The following is a 26,195-nucleotide window of genomic DNA, read 5'->3' on the forward strand; positions in this document are numbered from 1 at the left end:
ATGCTACATATATTTCAGCTCCAGGGCTCACTTCCTGAGTGTGTATGTTATTAATTATATGGCATACACAGTAGTTTTATAATATGAAGTAGTACATTTTAATCACAAGTAAACATGTAAAATTAATTGCTAAACTTTTTAAAATGCACCTGTTTTGATCTGTTAAAATGAAACTTACTAAATATTTTTATTGTAGTTGGCTTTTTTATTAAAAGCCATTTTTCTTTATCTTTGCCTTATCATTTTTTCAATTTATGATCACTGCTTCCTTAAAAAATGCATAAAGGCATTGTTTCATGTGAATTTTGAATCTGCTTTCTGTAAAGTAAATTACTTGAAAACCTAACACGGGGCTTTACATGCCTCAAGTTTCAGCACAGAGATTTTAAAGCACAGGTGTTACTGGAATGGTGGAATGCATTGTTTGAAATGTTTTAAATTATCCATTATAAAGGTTTTTTTCTTTATCTCAGTGGACATATAATCAGTACTTCTGGTTTATCTCAGAACTTACACACTGGTATAATACCTGAAAGAGTAATTCAGCTTTTTCAGTTGTCTTTTCTTCACAAGGTAATAATAAAGGTACAAACCTTTCACAAAGTTAATACCATCTTTTTTCACCCCAGATTTCCTTCATAATGGTCATTCTGGAGGAAATTCATTATTTAAAAATTTAAACTTCTCAGAAAATAAGGTGTACAGTTTTTAAGTTTCTAGTTGTACTCTTGTTTTTTTCTGAGAAAGGTAATGAAGAGATGCATAGACTAGAACTCATGACCCTTGGTTTATTTTTAATTTGTCACTGACTCATTAAATGACCACAAATTCTTTGTTACTGCTACATCTGTATTTCAGCTTTCTCTTCTATAAATAGAGAATAATCCCTGTTTCCTCCTTGCTTTACTCAGTTTTCAAGCAATAAGATCATATTTGAAATTGTTTAAGTTCTTTAGAAGAAAGTGATGACTCCGAATCAGTCTGTTAGCTATTACAATACATGAATTCAAGATGATTGTGAATGTGATCCCGTATGTTAGCATCTTCAGTATGTCTTCATATATCTCTTTGCTTGTGTATTTGTGAAATATGTCATGTGTGTGCATAGTTTGTTTTTGACATTGCTCCATTTCTCTCCACCTCTCCAGTGTCCCTTCCCATCCAGAAGGTCTCAGCACACTGATGATAGTGCCTTGTTAGTGGTAAGAGCCTTGCACGAAATGGAGTTATATATTGCTGTCTAGGTATTGGAGAACAGTTATTATACTTCTCATTCAGAAGGTATCTAAATATCATAAAACATGATGAGCATCATTACTAAACACTTTACAAATAGCTAGAATGGCTTCCTATATTATTGTTCGTGATTTACCCAGTGTTCCAGCGGTCTGCCGCTATGATTCAAATACCTTTGTTAGTGTTTCCAAAATAAAACGTTCACATTGTGATCCATATTGGCTTTGTATGTGGGTTAGGAGGAGGGGGCATAATTTGTTTTTTAAATGTCATTTCTAATTCCAGGTGCATTTACTTTATTAATCATTAATTTGGCTGGTGAATCACCTGTGTGTTCAATGAATTCTCTTACTCCATGACTAATTATACAACTGTATATTTGCCATCCTATTTTATTATCTGTTTTAAGCTACTGAAAATCCCAAACTTTTAAAAAATACTTAACATCTCAAGATTATCCCTCCATGTCCCTTTTTTTAAACTCTGGGAAACATTAACTTGGAATGTTACCTACTGATCATTTTTAACACTGGTTTACTTTTAGTGCCTTTCATCAGCTGAGAATGAGTATACATGACAATCTTAGTAAGTTTTGTCAGCCTTGCAGGAGAATTCTAACATTTACAAAATTGCTTTTGCCATCATGTTTTATGATATTTTTTACAGTATGTTGAAAACAAGCCATTCAAAAGTCCAGTGTGTGTAGCAATTGCTGTCTTCCGTGCCGGTACCTGCTGCCATTGTGCACTCTGCTGCACGGACTGCAGACTCAGTGTGCGCATCTTCTCATGTAGACTTCCGTTGTCCACGCTTCTGTGTGTTCTGCAGTGATCACTTCCGTTGAGATGGATAAAGCACGTTTTAATTGGGCAGTCTTATAGATAAATAAAACCACCACCCTCTGGGGGCTTAGTGGAAATTAATTGGCATGAGAAGCGAATAACTTAAATTAATGCAGAAAAATACTGAGAGACACTACCGGAATTATCTCATTTACTCCTCACAGCAATCTTAACAGTTAAGGTTAAACCTATCACCCTTTTACCAACGGTTACTGAGGCACAGAATGTTTTGTCCAGAATGCGATTTGTCCAAGGTCACATAGCATAAGTAAGTGCAAGATTGGGTTCAAATCTAGATCTTGCTGACTTGAGAACCTGCATTAAACACCATGGTGTATTGCCTCTCATGCTGTAATTGAAAACAACTTTTGAGACTGAGATTTAATAACACATATAGGAGTGATAGGAGCCAGAGTGCCCACACTTCTTTGTCGAGGAAAAAGTGGAATTTGGAAAAACAGAATTCCCTCATTGTGAGATTTGAAATGACTTTTAGCCATTTTCAAAACACATGCACTTGTTTTTTTCTCATCAGTATTCATGTTTGACCTAAATGAGATGGCCTTGAAAAGCAAGGACCACATCTCACATATTTTTGTATGTCAAATAACGTCCAACACTGTACAAAAAAGTATTTTAAAGCATACCTCTGATTTTCTCGAGACTACTCTTTGATGGCTTCATATGATAGAATAAAGTCCTAACTTTTTTTTTTTTTTTAGAGAGGGAGTGGGGGAGGGACAGAGGGTGAGCGAGAGAGAGAATCTTAAGCTGACTCCACTAGCACGGAGACCAAGGTGGGCCTCGATGCAGGGCTCGATCTCGTGACCCTGAGATCATGACATGAGTCGGACACTTAACCGACTGAGCCACCCAGGCACCCCAAGTCCTAACTTAACATGGCCTAAAAGCTCCTGCTTGTGCCCGTTTCTACCTCACAACCTTTTGCAGATGCGGTTTCCCTCAGCATGGACTGCATCTCCCTCCCTGCATATACCCCTTGGTTAATTCCTTCTCGTCTTTCAGGTGTCAGCTTAAATGTCACACCTTTAAAATGGCTTTTCTGCAACCCACAACCCCCAAATCAAATTTGTCTCCACTGTCATTTTTCTCGTCCTAGTACTTTTAGGTGGGCGTTTATTGTTTTATATCTCTTCCCTACTAGACTGCAGGCTGTAAGCTTCCTGGGCACAGGGATATTCTCTGTTGCAATTACCTGTGTATACTCAGTCCCTATCATTGTCCCTGGGATATATTAAGTGCTCAATAAGTATTTCCTGAATGAACACATAAATGCTATGTATGTAATAATTGCTCATTAAATTATTTCATGATGAAAAGGTCTGATGATATAGCAAGGCATAAATGTTGGATTTGATTTAAAGACCTTAAAGTATAGGATTTGAAATAACTGTTAGTGGTGCTTAATATCCGTGACATAAACATTCTCTTAGGGCTGCCCTTCAGGCGTCTGCTGCTTTCATCTATATCCCACTGCATCTGTGTATCATCTCAGAATCTAGAGACGGTCAAGACTCATTTCATTCCCTCTTCCCTCCACTCCTTTTGTCCTCCTTTGACAATGTAGTGGCTTTTAGCCTTTTCATGTTTGGGATTTACAGTAATTCCAGTGCATTTGGTTATAAAGAGGCCCAGGAAAACTGAAGAGGTGAAGCATACACGGTGTATAACTGTTTTCACAGTCCTGTTCTTTGGTATATTTCCTTCATTTTTTTCTGCTTTAAGATAGATTAGGTTGCAATGTTACTTTTTTTTTTTTTGCCAACCACCCACAAAAGAAACATTGCTATCTATCAACTGTCTTATAAAAATAACTATCTATTTTATAGATCATCTACACACCTTTTTCTAAACACCCACATGTGTTTAAGTTGATTTATTCCATGATTCACATATTTGTGATCTAGTTTACACTTTTCAAAGCTATTTAACTTATAAAGGCTTTAATATATTTAAGCCTTTGGCATACGTCTTATCCAGTGCCCTTTGTAAAAGTCCTGTCTTCTTTGATTTCTACTCTTTACCAAATTAAAAAACTGTCACGTTTTGCACAGTTTTATCTGTAATCAAAATTCTGTACAGTAGATTCTAAAACATTGTCTCTAGTTATACCTCTAATTTACCTAATAGATACAGCTAATATTTCTAGTTGTGTGTAGGTTGGTGAAAAGATCAAGGATTCAAAGAAAAGGAAAATTCCACTCACCCTCTTAGGTCATTTGGACACAGAGGCAGAAATAAAATTCATCCTTAAGTTGTGATGCAGAATCCTCCTATCCTGTTTTCTCACATCAGAGCTATTACACTGAATATATATATATATATTCATGTATATATGTATATATGTGTGTGTGTGTATATATATGTATACATATATATGTATAATGCCAAGGCAATATATATATATATATATATATATATGTATATCTAATTTGGATTAACATTGAAGAAGCACTGTTCTTACTCATGCCAGTTCTGCTCATTTGACATGAGCGCCTCGACTGTGTTTCTTTCCCCATCATAGGCAGAACACAGAACTTACTAGTTTCGTTTCTAAGGTGATTATGCTCAAAAATTTTGATGTTCTCAGTTTTAGTTCTGCATAAGATCCTTTTAATAAATCATGCCTGCTTTTTTTTTTTTTGGTTGTCACATGATCATTTATGAAAATATTTTCCTTTGTAGTTCTTAACTAGCTGGGCATTTCGCTACACCACTGTTGATGTCATTTATGATGTCATGAGGGCACCTGCGGCCATCAACATTGCAGCCCAGAGACTGGGCAGTCCCCAGGATCTCATTAATGGTTCCAGAGAGTTCTGTAGCTAAAAATCGGTGCCACGTTGGTCAGGCCATATTGACAATCTCATCAAAAGTGATACCCACTCTGCTTTTTATTGTTCTGCTTATTTCTTTCTCTTGATTCCTTGAGGGCTTTAATAATCAGGGCAGAGGCAAAAGGTACCACTTCCATCTGAGCCCGTCTGTCCTGAACGGTCAGTTGGTCAGTTGCGCTATAATCCTCAGACCTTTCCAATCACTGGTTGCCTTGGCATTGTCATCACCAACCTTTGTTGGAGACAGACCCAGAGGGCTACCCTTGGGGGCCAGGGCAGACGGGGCACTGACTTCCCCACCTGTATACCTCAGGTATACAACCTGATGTCCTTGGGGTTGAGTTTAGGCGGCATGGTGGAGGCAGCTGGTGTTGGATGAACCCAGATTCAAGATGACTGAAAAGAGTTGCACCTTGGCCTCCTGCGAGCCGACAGCCAAAAGCCCTTTCATTTCTTGATTAATGTGGTATGAGGTATTGAAATAGTTTAAATTATACAAGTGGGAAAACTGTTTTAGAAGTTACGAGTTTTTTCCCCCCAAGTATTCTTTCTGCCCTATCAGTATCTTAGTAAACCATTTGAAAGTTTGTCCATGACCTTTCCTTTTCTAATTTCATTGACCAGATCTGCCCTGCCTTCCCTACATTTTGCTAACATAAATGGTGCCTTCTGTTTCTTCTCTTTCTCTTTTAAAATTTAGTCGCTGTCAGGGTTGAATCAAGTGGGCTGTGCTGCTACCCTGCCTCATTCTTCTGCCTTCATGCCTATTAAGGTATCTCTTGTTACTGTAATGCACCAGGAGCTTTGGGGAGGGGTTGTGCATGGGAGCTCTTAAATTTTCCAATAGATTGGTCCAATGGCAATGTAAAATCTAGGAGTGTGTGAAATATCTGTAAGCTTATAAAACTATTTGTGAGTTTAACATTAATTTTGCTTGAAATTTTTGAAAGATTTACTGTGCTCGAAACACAGAGCCTGCATTAATTCTTTATATTGAGATTCTGTTTGAAATATCGTTCTGATTTTCCTATCAAAGGTTATTTTTTTGTCATAAGTTATTTTACTTTGGCTGATAAGTAATGTCAAATTAATTCTGTTGTCTGATGTGCATGCAAAAAAATAAGTCCCAGTCTCCAAAAGTGTCACTGCTAAAACCCTCTTATAGTAGAGGTCGACAAGCTGTGGGCCCCTAAGCCCCCTGTTTTTGTAAATACTTTTATTGGCACAGCCACTCCCATTTGTTCCTGTCTGGTCTATGGCTGCTTTCGAGCTTACCAGCAGAGTTGGAATATGGCCTGCAAGCCTGAATAAAGAGCTTGGGTATTTTATTTTTTGAAGGCCTGTAGGAATGGTAATTCCTTATATATCATATGATATATAAGAAATTATTAATAATCTTCACTGTTAGAAGGTTTTCCCCTTGTCTAACTTAGATCTGCCCCCCTGTGGTGTACACTTATTCCATCTTTTCTTTCCAGTGTGGAGATTTTCTAGTTATTTAGCAGTCTTTATATTTGAAAACTATTATGATGCTGCCCTTGTCTTCTCACTGTAGAAATTCTGGTCATTTTATGTGCCTTTCTCAGTCTCTTAATCCTTTTGAGCTTTCGCAAGTTCTCTGCCTTCCATTTTGGCTCCACAGTCCCCAACCAGAAACATATCCTTCACTCGAGCCCACCTGGCACTGAGCATGAAACAAGGCTTTTCACGTCTTCCTCTGAGCATTAGGTTGGCTTTTCTCATTTTGCTCAGTATCCATTGTAATTCTCAGATGTTTCTGTTATACTCCTAAATGATCATTAATTCCTACATCTTGTATCCTGTTTTTCTAAATACTTAATTTTGCTTTTTGAACATTTTTACTTCTCTGATTTACCAGAATACTTTCAAATTGTTGCATCATGTCCTTCTAAATGCTAGCCCCAACTTTGTAACATCTGTAAACCTGATAAACCTTCTCTGAAGATGCTACACGTAGCTGGATGACTTCTGAAGAAACTTTATAATTCTCTTCTATGTTGACCCTTTGCTAGCCTTTCTCAGCTAGGTTCCTTATTTGAATGACAACACAGAAAATTGAGGGATCGTTCTCAAAATCTCTCAAGGAAGGTGTTTAGTATAGGAGATGTATAGGAGAGAAGCTAATTCATTACACTCAATGGATACCTTAGGGCATTGGAGCTTATTCTCTCTCCCAGAATCATAGTTGAAAAAGGCCAAATCTGAATGTGCCAGCCATTGTGTTGGTAAGTCTAACTTGCTGTTTGTCCAGACCCGCTACAGTGTAAATGATTAGTTTGAAAAGACTGTATTTTTCGGTATCCCAGTTACTTTACAGCAGGTATATATTTATATATATTTAGGCAAGGGTTTATTTCTTTTATTGCTTAACCAGACAAGTAAAAGTTGAGTTCCTATCAATTTCTGTTTTTTGCTCCAGTTCTCCAAGAGTTCTCAAATATAGTTCATGGCCTCTAAATGATTTGAACTAATTATCTTCATATCCTAGAATGCAAGTCACCTTAGATTTCTAGTTTCAATCAAAGTACATTTTAAAAATCATCATTCTAGGGCACCTGGGTGGCTCAGTTGTTAAGTGTTTGCCTTCGGCTCAGATCATGATCCCAGGGTCCTGGGATTGAGCCCCACATCAGGCTCCCTCCTTGGCGGGAAGCCTGCTTCTCCCTCTGCCCGCCACTCCCCCTGCTTGTGCTCTTTCTCTCTCTCTCTCAAATAAATAAATAAAATCTTAAAAAAATCATTCTGTTAGTTAAAAAATGTATCTTTATATCATAAAGTTATATTTAATTTATTAAGTCGAGACGTCAAGGCCTGGGAAATTGTTACTCTAGCTTTTCTTGAGTCTACTCTCCTGCCAAGTCTTCAGTATTGTTAGCCCATCCAACCAACACTTCTTTTTAAATTAGGTAATTACATTTCTCTTTTTTATTAAACTCTATACATGTTGAGCTAGCTCTTCCTCCTTTTTGTAGTTCCCTTTGGTCAATGAAGTAAAAACATCTTGGACTCAAATGCTAGACTGAAAATACAGCTATCCATCATCTTTAAACACCTTATTTCCTAATTGAAGTGAAGAGACCTTCATCATTTTTTTCTTAATACATTAAATTTTACTCTAGGGGGAGAAAAATAATTCAGAATCTATACCAGAAAATGAAATTATAAAATGAAATTACTCTCCCCTATACATTTTCCAGTAAAATTTTCTGCCCTAGGATGATCATTTTTCATAGTCCTAGGAAAGACCTATTAGACTATCTTTAGAGAATGCATTTTACATAAACCTCGTATCCTGTAGAAGTAAATGAAAAGTTTGGCCTTAAAACAATGTACAAAATTAATCATTACACCAAATTCTCATTTCTAGACTTAATTTTGAAGGAGAGTTGCATGATTTTTTTCTTTTATTCCAGGTAATCATAAGTGTGGAAGGTACCCTTTCTTGAATAATAATTATTGACATATCTCTGTTTCTCCACAGAATGATGACAGATCTAATGCCATCGCAAGTTCACCTACAACAGAAACAGGTAATAGACACAAAGGTATAATTAACCACATCAAGAATAATTTTAACCAGGACTTTCTTGACAATTACCTCAGAGCTAGCCGTGGCTTCCTTTTCTGAGAGGAGAAACCAGACCCCAAATTGAGAACTTCCTGCACATTTTCCATTTTTTAATTCAACTGGTTGTTCAACTACTCAGCCATTTGATATGAGCCTATGAGCATGAGCTAGCAGGGCTATAGGTTCCCAACAAGAGAATCTATTCAGTATAGTAACATTCGTTCTGCCTCTATTGATACAGCAAAAATAACATAACAGTTAAAAATACATACAAGCAGCCTTCCTGATTTCAAGGTTAATTTTCTGTACCCAATTTTGTATTAATAAACAAAATTATCATCTTATTTCATTACCAGGTTTAATTTGATCTTTGTTCCATTTATTGAACTTTTGTGACGTGTGTCTGTTGTTACATTTAATTTTTTTTCCATCTCCTTTAATCTTATTTTGCTTTTCCATGCTGATGTAGTTCATCATTGCCCTGCATATTCTTTTCCTGCTGCTATGCAGAGAAACCAGGCCCAGCGCCCTGAAAGCTTCCTTTTCCGAGCAGCTGTCGGGGCAGAAGCAAATAAAGGTAGGTCACAGTGACTAAAAAGTGGGGGGGTACTCTATATAACAACATTATTATATGCTTTTTAACTTCTGCCCTCAGATGTCACTTTGGCAAAAGCTTTAAACTCTGCATTTGTCTATGATCTCACTAACATTAAAGCAGGAGAATCTTGTTGGAATTTCTTAGTACCACCCAAAGGAGGTTATAGGTTTGAACAAATAAAATACTCTTTCAGGGCTTTAGGGAATGTTTCTCTTCTCTGTATTGAGCTCTTTTTCAGATTTTTCTGTTGATAAAAGCTGTTTTATGTGTTCTTAAATGAATCAGTATTTTTTTTTTTTTAAGATTTTTATTTTTTGAGAGAGAGAGAGAGATCACAAGCAGGGGGAGGCGCTGAGAGACAGAGGGAGAGGGACGAGCAGACTCGGAGCCTAACACGGGACTTGATCCCAGGACCCTGAGATCATGACCTGAGCCGAAGGCAGATGCTTAACTGACTGAGCCACCAAGTTGCCCAAGTAATTATTTTTTTAAAAAATCTACTCAGTGTAATGTTTCTTAGTTAATATGACATACATCTGCCTGGCCTCCAAAGAAGTTACCTGGAAGTAGAAACAGACATTTCAAGTCAAAAATAACTACTTTTAGTGTAACTGATAGATGCTCTCACAGTGAGATTTAAAATCAAACCAGAGTTACACTGCATGTGGGATTATAAATTAGTATGGAAAACTGTTTACATTATCTAATAATGTTGACATTTGTATCCTATGACCAGTTTTGCTTTCTGAAATATGTAAACACATATACCAGAAGATATGTACAAAAATATTTATAGCAATTTTATTCATAATAGCCCCAAACAGAGTGTCCATTAATGATGCAGTGGATAAATAATTGTGGCGTATCTGTATAATGGGATACCATATAAGCAGTAAAAGTGAACAAATAAATATATATAACAATATGGATAAATCTCATAAACAGTGTCAATCAGACAAAACCAAGCACAGAAACATACAGTACAGCTTCATTTATAGAAAGTGCAAAACTAGACAAAACTGATCTATGGTATTACAAGTCAAGTACATAGTTAAAGACCTGTGTCGTTAGGGGCACCTGGGTGGCTCAGTCGTTAAGCGTCTGCCTTCGGCGCAGGTCATGATCCCAGGGTCCCGGGATTGAGCCCCACATCGAGCTCCCTGCTTGGCGGGAAGCCTGCTTCTCCCTCTCTCACTCCCCCTGCTTGTGTTCCTGCTCTCTCTTTCTCTCTCTGTCAAATAAATAAATAAAATCTTAAAAAAAAAAAAAAACCTGTGTCGATAGAAGTAACCTTTAGGTACTGATGGGCAGGGAGCATGAGAGGGACTTGCGGGTGTTGGTAATGTTGCATTTATTGAACTGATTGTGTCCACTTTGTGCTAATTTATTGAGCTGCTTGCTTATGATTTGCATAATTTCTGTATGTCTGTTATTTTTCAGTAAAAACATTTTTAATCAAAACTAGTTGAACTAAATGGGTAATGGACATTTGGTCATTTTAAACACAATTCTCCCTATTAGTGTATATATTTGAAACTTTTCATAATAAAAACTGTTTTTTAAGAGTCAGTCCAGAAGTGGGAAGTGCTGTACTTGTGAGGAACCTGTGACCAGGTGCCTCTTAAGTATTTTTCCAGCGCTAGCAATTGCCTGTCAGTCTTACATATTCATATTTTTTTTAGGTCATGCTTCACCACTTCTTTCATCTTCTGCACCTACCACTGATTCTGCAGATCCCATAATGAGACCAAATTCAAGACCGAGAGAAGAAGAGCTGGAATTAATAGATCAATTACGGAAAGTGTGTACATTACCTTTGAATTACACTTTTGCAGTCTTATTGCTAGAGCCCATAACCCTGCAGTCACTTGTTCATTTGGCTTACAGTTTTTAATAGAATCAACAAGTGCCCATTGTGTGATAAACATAAAAGAGATTTTGCTATTAAGGAGATTCTTTTCACCTTTTACTAGGAAAACAAAATGGGTTATTCTATAAAGCTCAATTCCTAGCCCTTCTCATTTAAAAATTTTTCTGCCTCATGTAAGGAAATCTTGTAAGAGTAATAATCATTTATATGTGTGGACACAAGTGCATAGACCTATAACATCATGTATAACATGATGTATGTATACATCATGTATGTGTAACCTATAACAAATGTAGTGTTTATTTTATTTTGGAATTGAGAGAGAATCTAGTTCTTTTGTATTTTTAGTCAGAAAACTGTAAATGAATTTCTCACGTATTTTGCACATGGGCCCGGCTGCCTATGTATCTATTAGATCTCCTTACGTTACTGATTTGAGATAGAAGGATAAAATAGGGATTATGGTACTTAAGTTATTTGCTTTTTATCTGACTCCTAATTAAATATATTTCATTGTAACTCCATTATGTCCTTCATGTCAGCTACTCTTCAAGTTAACATGTTACACATTTTCCTGTTTTTTTTTTAGCATATCGAGTACCGGCTGAAAGTATCACTGCCTTGTGATCTTGGAGCAGCTCTAACTGATGGTGTTGTTCTTTGCCATTTGGCCAATCACGTGCGGCCTCGATCTGTCCCCAGCATCCATGTCCCTTCACCAGCTGTAGTAAGTATATCATGCTAAAAAAAAAAAAAAACAACTGGCTTTTCATCAGACATTTATTATGTACAATGGCAGGCATTATGCAGAATGCTCGGGATACAAATATGAATAGTCCAGTCCCTGTCTTCCCGACCTCACTTCTACTAGAGAAAAAGTCAGCATGGAAACGATAATTAATAACAGCTGTTATAAGAGAGCTATGTAAGAGGTTGCTGTAGGAATACAAAAAAGGGAGCACTTAACTCTGCCTGGAGAGTTCAGGCAAGCCTGCCCAGAGGCGGTAGAATTTGAACTAGTTCTTACAGTATGAGTAGGAATTTGCCAGCATAGGGGCGCCTGGCTGGCTCAGTCAGTAGAGCGTGCAACTCTTGATCTCGGGGTCGGGAGTTTGAGCCCCATGTTGGGCATAGTGGTATTGAGAAAATTGCACAGCAACATGCAGAAGAATGAAACTGGACCACTTTCTTACAGCATACATAAAAATAAAATCAAAATGCTTGAAAGATCTAAACGTGAGACGGGAATCCATCAAAATCCTAGAGGAGAACACAGGCAGCAACCTCTTCGACCTCAGCTGCAGCAACTTCTTGCTAGACACGTCTCCAGAGGCACGGGAAACAAAAGCAAAAATGAACTATTGGTACTTCATCAAGATAGAGATTACTTTTTTTTTTTAAGATTTAATTTATTTATTTCACAGAGACAGTGAGAGAGGGAACACAAGCAGGGGGAGTAGGAGAGGGAGAAGCAGGCTTCCCGCTGAGCAGGGAGCCCGATGCGGAGCTCGATCCCAGGACCCTGGGATCATGACCTGAGCCAAAGGCAGACACTTAACGACTGAGCCACCCAGGTGCCCTGAGATTACTTTTAAAAAAACAAATAAAATGACTCAGAAGATTATTAAAAAAAAAAAAAAAAAATTTGCCAGCATAAAAGAAAGGGGGTAAAGGCATCCTGGGCATAATATGCCTAGGTTCAAAAGATAGCAACAATCGTGGCATATTCAAGGAATTCTTAAGTTGTTCAGAATAGATGATGCACAATGTGTGGTTACAGATGGTGGGAGATATAGCTAAAGAGGGAAGCCAAGGGCCATGTGATAAGGGCGTTATGTGCCATGTCAGGGAGTTAGAAGTTTATCTTAATGTAGACAAAAGAATTTGAGGAAGAAAATGTGATTATAATTGCAGTTTAGAATGATGAATCTATTTTGGGAGTGGAATTGACATGATCTAGTGACCAACTTTGGGTGGAAAATGAGGGAGAATATGCATTCAGGATGACTGGCAGGTTTTCTTTAGACTGCTGGTTAGATCTAGAAGTCAGTATCAAGATGGTAACCCACCAAAGAAGGAGCAAAGTTTGGGGTTGACACACTCTCCTTTTTTTTCCCCCCTTCAAATTTTCATTACCAGAATTTCAAACCTTCAGAAAAGTTGAAAGAATAATATGAGGAACACTCTTAAAGCATCTACCTAGGGGGCGCCTGGGTGGCTCAGTTGGTTAAGCGACTGCCTTCGGCTCAGGTCATGATCCTGGAGTCCCGGGATCGAGTCCCGCATCGGGCTCCCTGCTCAGCAGGGAGTCTGCTTCTCCCTCTGACCGCCCCCCTCTCGTGTGCTATCTCTCTCTCTCATTCTCGCTCTCTCAAATAAATAAATAAAATCTTAAAAAAAAAAAAAAAAAAAAGCATCTACCTAGATCTGACACTTATTTCATTTTGCAGTCTTGCTGTGTGTGTGTGTGTGTGTGTGTGTGTGTGTGTGTGTGTGTGTGTGTTTCAATTGCACTATTTAAAAGTTACAGATAGGGACACCTGGGTGGCTCAGTTGGTTAAGCATCTGCCTTTGGCTCAGGTCATGATCCCAGGGTCCTGGGATCGAGTCCCACATTGGGCTCCTTGCTCGGCAGGGAGCCTGCTTCTCCCTCTGTCTGCTGCTCCCCCTGCTTGTGCTCTCTCTCTCTCTCTGACAGATAAATAAATAAAATCTTTAAAAAAAAAAAGTAAGAGTTGCAGATAATATAAAACTTTATCCCCTGCATATTTCAGAGAACTGTTGTAAGCCACCTTGCTCTTTTCTGTAGCCTATAGCCAGTGACTGACTGACATGGGAGCTGAGCCCTCCTGCCTTGAGGTGGGAGTGAGGTGTTGATTAACACTACGATGCTTCCTGTGGGATCAGGCTGAAAGAGAAGGGAATCTAGTGAGCCACTCGTAGCCAGTGGGAATGGGGGTAGAAGGTAAGGATGGATTCCCAGACTAGATAAAGTGTTACTGGGTGAAGCACCCAACAGCATCCCTCGGCTACATTCAGATTCCCCAGTTGTTCTAAGAATATCTTTCATAGTTGTGCCCCCCTTCCCCCCACACACAACCAGAATATAATCAAGGTTCCCAAGGGTGCTGTTCATCTGTAACATGCTTAAAACATTGTCTAAACTTACAAAAGGTTTCACCTCATCTCATTTTCTGGTCATTTGTTATTATTTAGCAGGCACTTCCTGTTGCGAATTCTTTACTCAAATTGCAGTTGTATCTTGGCCTATAGATGGCCTCTTCTGGACATTCAACTTGCTGCCTGTCTAGATACGAATCATTTATCCCTCCCAAGGACCTTGTATTCTTCTAATTATCAAAGCTGCTTTGTGACCAAAGTCCCAACGGTGATGATGTGGCCGTATCCCCTCTGGCACATCCACAAGTAGGGGGTTGCATTTGCTTCTAAGGAAAATTGGTAGCCACTTTTTATTTAGTGACCTCTGAAAACAGGCCTTCAGTTTTGTGTAGGAGAGGCAGAGAGGAACAGTAGCCCTACCAAAGTCAGCTGGGCTCCCAGAGACTGGAAAGACTTGGTCCTGGTCCTAAAGGTGGTGATTAAGAGAATAGGAATTGACGTACTATTTGGCAACACCAGTAAGGAAAGGGTTTATTCATACTTTGCATTCTTCCCCGTTTCTGTCAGCTGAGTTCAGGGGGAAAAATTGTTTTAATGATTTGAAAAACGGACAGATCTGTCATTTTTCGTTTCCAGGGGGAATACATGGGAAGTAGCAAACAGCTAATATACACAGTGGAATTTGAGAATGAGGGTGACTGGGGTTCTTTACGTTGATTACCAGAAAACAGTGCCTTCCATGTAAGAACATGAAATACATATAGGAAAAATAAAACTATTTTACAAATACTTAACTGCCTAAAGAAATGAAACACGTGGATCTTCCTGTTAGTCAAAGAAATATGGGTATAACATGAGATGAGAGAATTGAAAACTTGCTAGTAAAGTCAACGACAAAACTTAACTCATCCAGTGCCAGGCATTCGGCCAGGACAAAAGGTATAAGATGAGTTACAAGTCGTACAATCTCTCAAGAACATTAATTTCTCTTTTAAAAAACAAAAAACAAAAGAAGTCTTTCTTTTTTTTTCAAGATTTTATTTATTTGACAGAGAGAGACAGCGAGAGAGGGAACACAAGCAGGGGGAGAGGGAAAGGGAGAAGCAGGCTTCTGCTGAGCAGGGAGCCCGGTGCGGGGCTCGATCCCGGGATCCTGGGATCATGACCTGCGCCGAAGGCAGACGCTTAACGACTGAGCCACCCTGGTACCCCAAAAGAAGTCTTCCATGAAATATCTTTGACATTTAAAAGCAAGTAGGCCTATTAAGGGGCGCCTGGCTGGCTCAGTCAGTAGAGCGTGCAACTCTTGATCTCAGGGTAATGAGTTCATGCCCCACACTGGGTACTGAGATTACTTTAAAAACAACAACAACACTCAAGTAGGCCTATGAAATAAAACTGTTTAAGAGAGGATCTTTTTTATTAAAAAATGACCTATAAAGTTAAGAGGAACACAAATACTAACACTTCCCAAATTATAACATTTGGGGGTAGAAAACAAGTGGACTTTGAGTCAGCCAGTTGAAAATTGTTCAGCATTTTTTAAAAGCAAACAAACAAAAAAAACAGACCAAAAAACCCTACTTTGAAATTGTGATCGTGATTTTATAAATAAGTCAATATTGTGTTAAGGAGGTTTCTGTTCTAGTACTCGATTTCAGTATAAATATTTACATCTACTTTTCCTTCCTATGGATTGCCTTCCTTTGTATTAGGCTATATTGCTTCCTTTATTTTGTTCTTCTGACCACAGAGAGAGCTTTGTAACTTACTTTCTTAGTACAAGTTTTTTGTACGGAGAATATAAAATTAAAGCCACATACAAATGAAAAACCAAGCAGTTTCTTTATGGCTGCATTAAAGCATGATTTATTGTAATTCTTTGAAAAGTGGCTAATTACAACTCTGAGTATATAACTTAAAAAAGCACTTTCTTGATATTGTAAGAACCAGGATTTCTTTCCCCCAATTCAAAAAAAATGACCCCTCATTATAAGGGGATAAGGGGAGGTCTTATGTCCAAGTATTTCGAAAGAAACGCAGAAAGTCATGTGTGTTTGCAAATAATAGGTTATAATTCATCTTTCTTTGTTATTTTGGGAGGGTCAATGATGTTTGATAAACTGCTGTTTGGTTTAATAGGCATAGGTGTTGTGTAGTACAGTTCACATTCTTAGAAATGTACCAGTGAATCATATCAAAAATCACTACAAATATGGTAATATGACAACCCACTGAGTAAACCATATCACCAAGGTACATGACCTGAAAAACTTCTGAAGCATTTCAAGTTTCAGAATAGTGGGAAATTGTTTATTTCTTTTGGTATAGATTATGCTCTTGTTGAAATTACTTTGTTCTCCAAAACCTGCATAAGATTTCTTATTCAGATCAGGCTGTACATTAAAGAGTTAGAACAGGCTATACACAGCTCTCCAAAACCATATGTTATGTCATCCAAACTTCTGGAAAAGCTTTTGGGGATAGCAGGTTCTGTGAGACTTGACTTAAGGCAAAATTGTGAGTTCTTCTGCACTCCAGAGTGCTTAGGTATCTATAGCGTGGGTCCTTTGGACTAGCCATTCTGTTGGACACATTTGTAGCCTGGGATCAAGCATTCCTGGGCCTCTTCGGGCTCCATGAATTCCCTCATTTGCCCGTGCGTGTGTGTTCTTCTACAGAGTAGATTCACAGACTTTCACCAGACTGTAAGGCGGTTGATCCCATTTAGGAAATACTGTTCTGCATCCCTGGAATTTGGATAAATGCTAAAGGAAGAAATGACTGGGGAGAGAGCTGGTTGTTCCTCCTTCCTCTTTACCTTCACCAGTCAGAACCCTGCTGTGTACAGGGTGAATCTCAAAGGGCATTTTCTCTTTGGCCCCCCCACGGCCCACCCCCAGCAAACACAGAGACATCTCTTATGTCTTGGGGTGCTAGTAGCCTTCATGGAGGTAATGTTGAGTTGATTTCCGTGATCACTATTCTGAGCCTTTTCTTTTTTTTCTGAGATGGGGGTGATTCCTGGACCAGTTTTAACTTAGCAACATGAATTCCATCCTTTTAGCCTCTCTTTTGCATAGAAACCCAGTTGTTCTTCTTCCTATGTAGTCAGACCTATTTCACTCTCCCCTCCCATGGATGTTGGCATCTGAATGGTGGAGTTTTCGAAATTCAGGGGTTTTTCTTTTGTAGAATGAAATTCCCAGTCCCTTTCTTTTGCTGAAGTCCATGGTGCCCTTTTCACACACCCCCAGCCTTCTCTCCCAAACTCAGATCAACATACTAGTTTGCTTAGCTAAGGTCCCTTGGTAGTAAGAGAAGCTAGTTACAGGGTTTCTATGTCCATTTTTACAGGCAGAAAGGGAAACTGGTATAGGGAGAGGGAATTTCTAGCCAATGAAAAATTCTCCTAAGTACAAAGCAGTTGTCTTATGTTTATTTGCCCAACTTCCCTTAAAGTTAAGCCCTTGTCCTAATAGCTTTACCACAGTGACTTTTCCTTTGTGCCTCAGTTTACCTTATGTCTCCCTCTTTAGCCAGGAGTTGAGAAGACCACAGCATCACTTGTCCAATGAACACCCTGCTCTTTCACATGTAAAAAGTTGGAAGAGAAGGAACCTAGCTCCAGTGTGAATTAGCCAGTGTGAACCCCCATGGTGGTTTTTCTTCTGTTAAGTAGATCATGAGTCTACCATTTATGTTTCACTCTCTTTTAAAAAAACAGAAAACAAAAAAACTTTCTTACCTCAATGATGAACAACTTGGCAGAGGCAAGAATGGGTGCTCTCCTAGAAACCTAATTCCTGTCCTCTTTCTGGACGTTTTTGAAAGTTTTTCAATTTGAAATTTAAAAATTATTATTGGAGTGCCTGGCTGGCTCAGTCGGTGGAGCAACGCAACTCTTGATCTCACTGTTGTGAGTTCAAGCCCCATGCTGTAGATATTACCTAAAAATAAAATCTTTAAATTTTTTTTTAAAATTTATTTTCAGTTAAACTCTTTTTTAAAGATTTATTTTAGAGAGAGAGGGCATGTGAAAGCAGGGCAGGGAGGAGGGGCAAAGGGAGAGGGGGAGAGAATCTCAAGCAGACTGCCTTCTGGGTGCAGAGCAGATGCAGGGCTTGATCTCATGATCCTGAGATCATAACCTGAGCCAAAATCAAGAGTCGGACACTTAACCGACTGAGCCACCCAGATGCCCCTTAAAAATTTTTTTTATTATTACTATTTTCCTTTCATCCCACCTTTTTATTTTATGTTTTTTAAGATTTTTATTTATTTATTATTTGACAGAGAGAGAGTGAGAGAGGGAACACAAGCAGGAGGAGTGGGAGAGGGAGAAGCAGGCTTCCCGCGGAGCAGGGAGCCCGATGCGGGGCTCGATCCCAGGACCCTGGGATCATGACCTGAGCCGAAGGCAGCTGCTTAACGACTGAGCCACCCAGGTGCCCCCCACCTTTTTATTTTTTATAATAAACGCAATCCTAGCCCCTGCTACCTTTCTCAGGCCGAGATTATAGTTCCTCAAACACTATTATATATTTATTTATCTCATTTCCCCTCTTCTCATGATGGAGTATCATATTCCATCTTTGAAGAAAACACCGGTAAAACCTTTGTTTTCTAGAGGTGGTACAGGTTTCCATCTGCTTACCTGTGTAAAATCTCTAAGGTGGCGTTCGTGCAGACATTCTGCTTCCATGCCTGATGCTTAAACATATTGGAAACCAGCCATGAATTTGAACACTTGAATTTGTTAATCCTTCTGGGAAATGGAATTCATATTTCTTCCTTACATTATAACCCATACATAACCCACTAGGTGAAAAACTTTTTCACACCTTTAGGTCATGTGATACAACTCTGTTGTTAGTAAAAGACCTTTTCAGAAAAACAAGCTAGTTTACTAATTAGAAGTTAGGGAAATTTCCTGCAGGAAATTTGCACCCTTTGGAAAACAGGTTTTTTAATCCAGTCTTTTAAAATTCAAATGTTTAAAAACATTTCAGTATTACCACTGAGTAGAGAGACATGATGTATCGGTAGTATATTTATGAGCAAAAGCTGTTGATTTTTTTTTTTTAATTATCTTTAGTAAAGATTGCAAGGAAATGAACTAAAGTGTTGACTGTGATTATATTTGAATGATAGGACTGTGGGTAATTTCTTTCTTACCATTACAAATTTTCTTCAGTGTATATTGTTTTAAATGGATAAAAAAATTTAAACAACTATCTCTATAAAATTTCTCTGTATTTTGCAGTTGCCTTACAAAAATCAAAGTAAATTGTCTAAAAGTAAATCGTAAATAAAGTTTTACTGGAATACCTATTTGCTTATATATTGTCTGTGGTTGCTTGGAAGCTCTTAGCAGATCACATGTGGCCCTAAAGACTAACATATTTATTATCTGATCCTCTAGGAAAAAGTTTGTTGACCCTGTGGTCTAGAATGGTGAATTTGCAAAGCACTTGGCAAAAGTATTTTTAAACTTTGGTAGTAACACCACATTTTCCTTCCTTTGTAGCCTAAATTAACAATGGCAAAATGCAGGCGGAATGTGGAGAATTTCCTAGAAGCTTGCAGAAAAATTGGTGTACCTCAGGTAATAAATTTATCATTTCTTGTATTGCCTAAATAGACTTGGGTATTATTTTTCTAAAATTTTTCAGATATGTGAGTATCTAAAATCTTACAGGACTTGCTTTAAACGAAGTTGGTAATTACTAACATGATGTTGTGTTACTAGAGTCAGTCAGTATACTTCTGAGCAGTTTTCCTTAATTATTTCCAAGGACCAAGCAAAGAAGTAATACACATATAAATTTAAATATATTATAATACTTAAAGCTAAGTAATCAGTAGTTATTTTGACATTTTCCTAAACATTCCTACTTGCTGTTTGACTCGTATATATCTTCATACGTAAGAGTCTGGGCTTCAAAATGAGCGCATCTCAGACTGGAATGCTTCCTTTGGTTTCAGGTTTTTTAACATTTACTTTAATACTTTTTAAAAATGTTTATTTTGAAATAATTTAGGCTTAGAAAAATGTTGTAGGAGTAGCACAAATCTGTAACAGTAACTGTCTGTGCTACTATCTGCACTTGACCCTGGTTCCGGAACCGTTAACGTCATCTACGTAAACATAGTGCATCGTCCAGACTGACAAGCACTGGGACAGTGCTGTTAACTAGATCACAGACTGCGCTCAGATTTCACTAGTTTTTCTACTGAGCTCTAATACTTTGGAATTTAGCACACACGAGGCCGTTTCTAGGCATTTGTCCTGCCCTTGAGATTTATTGTCTCCAGTGCCTCAGATACAGCTTTCTTGCCCTTTAATAGCACAAGTAGTTAAACCTGATGGATGTGATTAAGAGACATGAACTTACACACGTTTTACTCAGTTATCCCTTTTAAAAACAATTATGTTAAACCAACTAAGCATGGTACTCTTAAAATTTAAAATACTATACTATATTTAATGACATGAGACACAGATCCACTTAAAGAAATAACCACTTGGTGCTATTTGATACTTTGTTTCATTAACCATGACCCTTACAGTTCCTGTCATCCTATTTGGTGTCCACCCTTCACGAGGAAGAACATGACTCTTTCCTATCACCTTCTTAATTCTCTTATCACCTTCCCATCAGAACCCCAGGAGTGGCCCCTGGACTCAACCCCAGTGTTGCTCTTGAACTTAAGCCCTTGTCCTAACAGCTTTCACGACAGTGACTCTCCCTTTACGTGGCTCCCTGGTCCTCTGTCTTAGCTAACCTTGTGTTGAGGAGGTCACAGCACCGCTCATCCCGTGGGCAGCCTTCCCTTTGCAGCCCTTGTACGTGCCGCAAGGTGGAGGAGAACGCGCCCGGCTCCGTAGAGCATCTGCAGGAGTCGCAGTGAAGTCCCACGATGGTTTTTTTCCCTTTTATTAAGGAGATTGTAATTTTCTTTATTTTTCGCTGTTTTCTTTTGTGGGTTTGGTTTTTTTTTAACCCGAGTTATAGAAAGAACTGAAATTTACATCTGTGGTAGTTAGCAAGGATCTTTTTTTGTTCCTGTGGACAAATTCAAAGCAGATTTTTCATTATTATAGCCTGTTGTTTTCTAAAGGCTCATCATTTCTTTTAGAACAAACCATTTTAAACATAGCCTTAGTAGTTTCCAATCAAATAGCATGCATTTTCTCCGTATCAATAAGCAGGTTCTGATATGCAGAGGCACACACTAACAGTCAGTCAGTGCTTCCTTCTGTCTGTTGGGAAGATGGTCCTCCCTGATCATCACGTCACACGAGCATGCCCACGCCCTGCCCCAGTGCGTACCACCATGTCTTGAATCAAAAGAACGTGGCACAGGTTAGTGCAGGGAATAGGGACCAGAGAAGAGAGAAGAGTCAAAAGAGGCACCGCGTAGCTCAGGAGAAGAGTGCTGCGGACACCCCTAGACGGCACAACCTGTGAGCACACGCGGCCAGTGGCAAACCTGTTCAAAGTACTGTTCACCAGCTTTACAGTACTTGCACTCCGGGCTTCAGAGAGCCATCGTCTGTCTCAGATGTAGAGTCCCCCATACACTGAAGTTCTTTCCAAATGTACCTGCCAACAGTCAGCAAAATACAGTCTGCCTTAAAATGCGTTATTTGATTTAGCATTTGCCGAGCAATGGTCAACAGGATTGATTGTGGGCCAGCCTGTCCCTGTTCCTACCAGAGCTGTGCTATGTGAAGGCAGGAAACAGAAAAAAATACAGATTTAAAGGACTGGGTATTTTTCCAGGGTGGTTAGACTGGGGTTCTTAACACATCCTTCCTCCCTCAGTCTCCGCAGTCCGACAGAGGAAGCGGGCAGTCCCGGAGGCCCCCTCTTCCTGTCCCCTTCTGCCTTCCACCCAAGTCTCTGCCACCGTCACCGCCGCCACCACCACTTTTAGACAGGTTCCTCGTACACTGCCCCACTTCTGCTAAAAAAGTAGTTATCGGCTTAGAACAAAGTGAGGGAAAATGAATAAATACATCAACTCCTAGGTTCACAGTGGACCTCTCAGGTCCCTCTGCCCCAGGAGAAAAGCAGAAACCTAGAGCTCCTCCTCTTCCTTGGTGCTCCCCTACTTCTGGGTGTTCCGACCTGTAGCTCAACACCCCCCCTTCTCTTTGACTTGTCAAGAAAATCAGGGATATAATAATGGTCACTTTTGAAAATGTGTAACATAAAACTTATTGTAAGTATTTGTCAGAATTCTGTCCAGACACTGTAAAGGTGAACAGTGTCCCTTCTCAGTACAAGTTTTAAAGTGTTGGTAAGTTCTGAATGAAACACTCAAGAAAAAGATGACTCTTGAAAACCTCTGAGAAGGCTGGGCATGTGGGTATTCTCTTTATTATCATGCTTTTATTAAGTATGTTACATTCAGAAAACTGTAATGGGTGATAAAAATGTCTGTTTGAGCCCAACATCTTATGTCCTAGAGTTATTATATGTTACGTGTTGAAGAATATTTTCCTGTTCTCCAGTCCCATTGTGTTTTTATTTACTTACTTAATTTCTTCGTCTGTGAGCTGGAGGGTCTGGGTGATCTGTAAGGCCCCTTACCACTCCAGATTCATTTCGTACATACTAATAACCTGGACTCGAAGATGGGCTTGCCCTGATTTTGAGAGGAAGATCAAATTGGTCAGTACACCTGGCCTGTAAGCTTCCTTGATCCATAGGCTCTCCTCATTCTGTGACCCTCCCTGACTCCCCTGGCTTTCTCCGAGCACTTCCCTCTCCTCAGCCCGCCCCCAGGTTTGGTCCTGCTTTCTGGCCCATTCTTTTTTTGTTAATAGGGAGGAATGAGCCGGGGAAGAGGTTGTTGCCTGGCCCAGACCTCACCACTTGTAGGCGTCCCACAACCCTGGGCCAGCAGCCGGTTCTGTTCACCGCACCCTGAGTGTCTGTACTGGTCACCACCGAGCCAGCTTTATTCTGTTTAGTAGTAAAATCAAGCTCAGCACGTGGAGGAGTCCTAGTAATTCTGTTTTTCAGTATTTTATTTTCATTCCCCATAGTAAAAAATGCTATGAGGTTGTGTTTCTCTGAGTGTGATTGAGATGATCATGTTGAATTCTATACTCAAATCTGTATTTCTGATCCACTAACTTTGTTTTTCTGTTTTCCTTTCCTGCTCACACTTTGGACAGGACAATCTTTGTTCCCCTTCTGACATCCTTCAGCTAAACCTCCGCGTTAAAAGAACTGTTGAAACACTACTTTCTCTTGGGGCACGTTCAGAAGAATCCAGTTTTGTCTCTCTGTCTATCCAGCTTTTGGGTTTTGTGGCGTTTTATTGTACTTTAATGTTAACTCTCTGTCTGCTTTATTACTGGATCTTTCCCCTCTAGCTGAAAGATCATACTCCAGCGATTTTCCACCTCATTCCTGTGCTTGGTGAAGGAGGTTTGTCTCCCGTTACGAAGTATTTACATATGTGCTTTTTCTTTTTTTTTTTTTCTGGCCATCAGAGAGCTGACCAGTAAAGTAGATAAATCCTGCCCTCCCTATGTCCAGATGAACAGCCCATCACATTAGTAAGCATTGATGATTGCTCACAAAGAGTAAAAGACCAGCATTTTTTCTCCTGGTCCTTTGTCCATTCTCCTGGCCTGTGGCCTTGTTTCTCTTATCATAAGTGCTGAGGTGTCTCTGATACAATCCTGACCTGTTCTTAGAATCTGACTTAGACCTTTATTTCCAAATGTCATAATAAAAGTCCCATATGGCCATTTTCCAACCTTTTCAACAGCTGCTCATAAGGAAAATAGTTGTACCCTTTCCGGTTGGGGAGGCACCTGGCCACTTAGATCTCTGCATTGAGCTATGCCCTAAAATCCTGAAATCTGCCTGTATTGGTAGGTACAGGTCCACCTAAGCATTTACTGTCTGCACATCTGGAAGCACTGACCATTTAATCTTAATAATTTTAATTTGATCAGAATGTTCAGTCCAAAGATCAGGTAGGTTCCTTAGATTGCTATTCTGAGTCCACTGTGTACATTTAAAATCGTCCACAACAAGCAGATGATCTGGAGCTGACCTTTCAGGAGTAGGTACCTGTCCAGATTTACTATGCTTGTTATCATTAGCTGAGCTTCACCTCTAGAATCCTGTTTAGAATTTAAAATTGAAATTTATGTAATTTCCAATATACTTGAACCATCTTAGTAGGTGAGCTGGTATTGAATTAGGCTGTTGAGAAGGTTATATCTGAACAGTAGTAGCAGGTAAAGTAGCAGGCAGCAGTCTCTGTTCTGTACCCAAGGCAGTGAGTGGGTATTGTCTTCTTCAGAATGTTTAATATTTAAGCTGCTAGCCTTAATACTTGGAACTACTTTATGATTGCATTCAGATTCTAGTTCTCATAAATAGGATCTCTGAACATTCAGGAATCTACTGAATTCAAATATGAAGGGAAATTGCAGGGAACATAACACCCTGTTATAGAAGGCAGCCTGAGGGTCTGGTTGCTTTAGTTTTCTTCCATATCAAATGGGACAATTATTTAACACATTAAAAATGTATTTCCTATTGTGCCGAAACATTGAACACTGTTGAAAGGCAGTTTTATACAGTAGGAGTACCTTCCAGAGTTTGGGAGGTTTCCTTTGTTTTGATTTTAAGATGTCTTGAGTCGAAGATCATTCAGTTTTGTGGAGTTTTGTCCCTTTAGGAAATAAAAAACATGTGGTCTTGCGTGTGGTTTGGGGGGAGTAGTTGTACATTCTCTTCAGAGCACACGGCGTTCCCTGTAAGCTGCCTGGAAGGTAAATGTGCATCTGGAAAGCATGAGCCTTGGGGAGAACGGCTAAACCACACGCAGCGCAAGGCACTCTGGAGAAGAGATCAGGGAACTGGCGTCAGAGAAAATATGTCTCTCCCAAGAGCAAAACACCCTGCAGGTTCATTTTACACTAGTTCATCTGTACTGACAGTGGTACTCAAAAGTATTTATACAAAGTTGCTAGTTTTATAAGGTCAAAGGATCGCGGTTACCTTGTTTTATCAAGATAAGTATTAAAATTTTGAGTAAGAAGCACAAGGACCCATAACTGTTCAAAATAAATGTTATATTTTTTATTGCAACTAATTTTGTAAAACTTCCTAATAATACAGTAAAGTGCCAATGAAAAGTCCAGCTCTCTTCTTTAATAAACGTGTGTAGTCTCCTTTTTAGTGGAACCAGAACTCTACTTTCTGTCCTTTGTGAGCAGTGTCTATTTTTCTGAATATTTAGTCTTAAAAGAAAAACCAATGATAGGTGCTATTCTTAAGCTCTGCCTTTTTCTCTTTCGAGAAAGGATTAACCAAACATTAATGAGGCAAACACGATAGAAGTATTTTAACTTCCTTTAGGAAACATATAAACACCTTTCAAATATATGGTAATTAAGACGTTCCTGACTAAACTCACATCACCGTTCTCTAGCATGATTTAATCCATTCGATACCAGGATATGAAATAGTGGTTTCTTCCTGTGTTCCCTGCCTGGTACAAGAGCCCTGATTTTCACAATCAGGATTATAATGTAGCTGGTGGGCATCCCTCCCTCCCTCGTGCATCTGGTTTATGGCATGAACCCAGTTACATCCCATGGTTATGTAATTTCAGGAGCACTTTCTCCTGCAGTGTTAGATTTTTCAGGCTTGAGCCATCTGGTAACTTGGAACTGCATTTCTGTTTTCCCTGCCTCCGTTTGCTGATCTGCATTGCTCTTTTATTTATCAGGGATGAAGGGTGTTGCTTTGACTCCATAGTATTCTGTTATCCTCTGTTGTATGTATTAAGTGTCTGTAACTTGTCCTTATTCCAGTTTTCAAAGTGACCTGTATGTACATTCAGTTGTTTTAATAAAGTGAGTGTCACATGCCATCTCTGCATAACTCATATGAACAGAGGTCAGTTCCCCAGGTGCTGACCTGTCCCATCTCAGGTGACTGTTAGGAGGGAGAGAAGAGGTGCTTATTTTTTCTCTTCAGTTCGTTGATGTTCATCCTGTTTTCTCTTTTGTTTGTTTTTATGTTACGTTGTCCCA

At 39.1% G+C, this 26,195-nt stretch overlaps 1 protein-coding gene across 7 annotated transcripts in view; it reads left to right on the forward strand.

The window, feature by feature from the left end:
* Positions 1–26,195, forward strand: part of LRCH3 (leucine rich repeats and calponin homology domain containing 3) — a 115,557-nt gene that overhangs the window by 86,415 nt on the left and 2,947 nt on the right. For 2 of the 7 annotated variants that reach the window (XM_027584684.2, XM_027584686.2), the window contains 6 exons: positions 8,439–8,487; positions 8,995–9,102; positions 10,806–10,924; positions 11,583–11,720; positions 19,644–19,721; positions 23,307–26,195. In XM_027584684.2, the coding sequence (XP_027440485.1) occupies positions 8,439–8,487; positions 8,995–9,102; positions 10,806–10,924; positions 11,583–11,720; positions 19,644–19,721; positions 23,307–23,507 (693 nt within the window). In that variant the 3' untranslated portion in view covers positions 23,508–26,195. Of the gene's footprint in view, positions 1–1,148; positions 1,203–5,636; positions 5,709–8,438; positions 8,488–8,994; positions 9,103–10,805; positions 10,925–11,582; positions 11,721–19,643; positions 19,722–23,306 lie in introns of all 7 variants that reach the window. The other 5 variants (XM_027584680.2, XM_027584683.2, XM_027584682.2 and 2 more) reach the window with 5 other exon arrangements.

The sequence above is a fragment of the Zalophus californianus genome, chromosome 1, assembly GCF_009762305.2.
Source record: "Zalophus californianus isolate mZalCal1 chromosome 1, mZalCal1.pri.v2, whole genome shotgun sequence".
NCBI classification, from domain to species: domain Eukaryota; kingdom Metazoa; phylum Chordata; class Mammalia; order Carnivora; family Otariidae; genus Zalophus; species Zalophus californianus.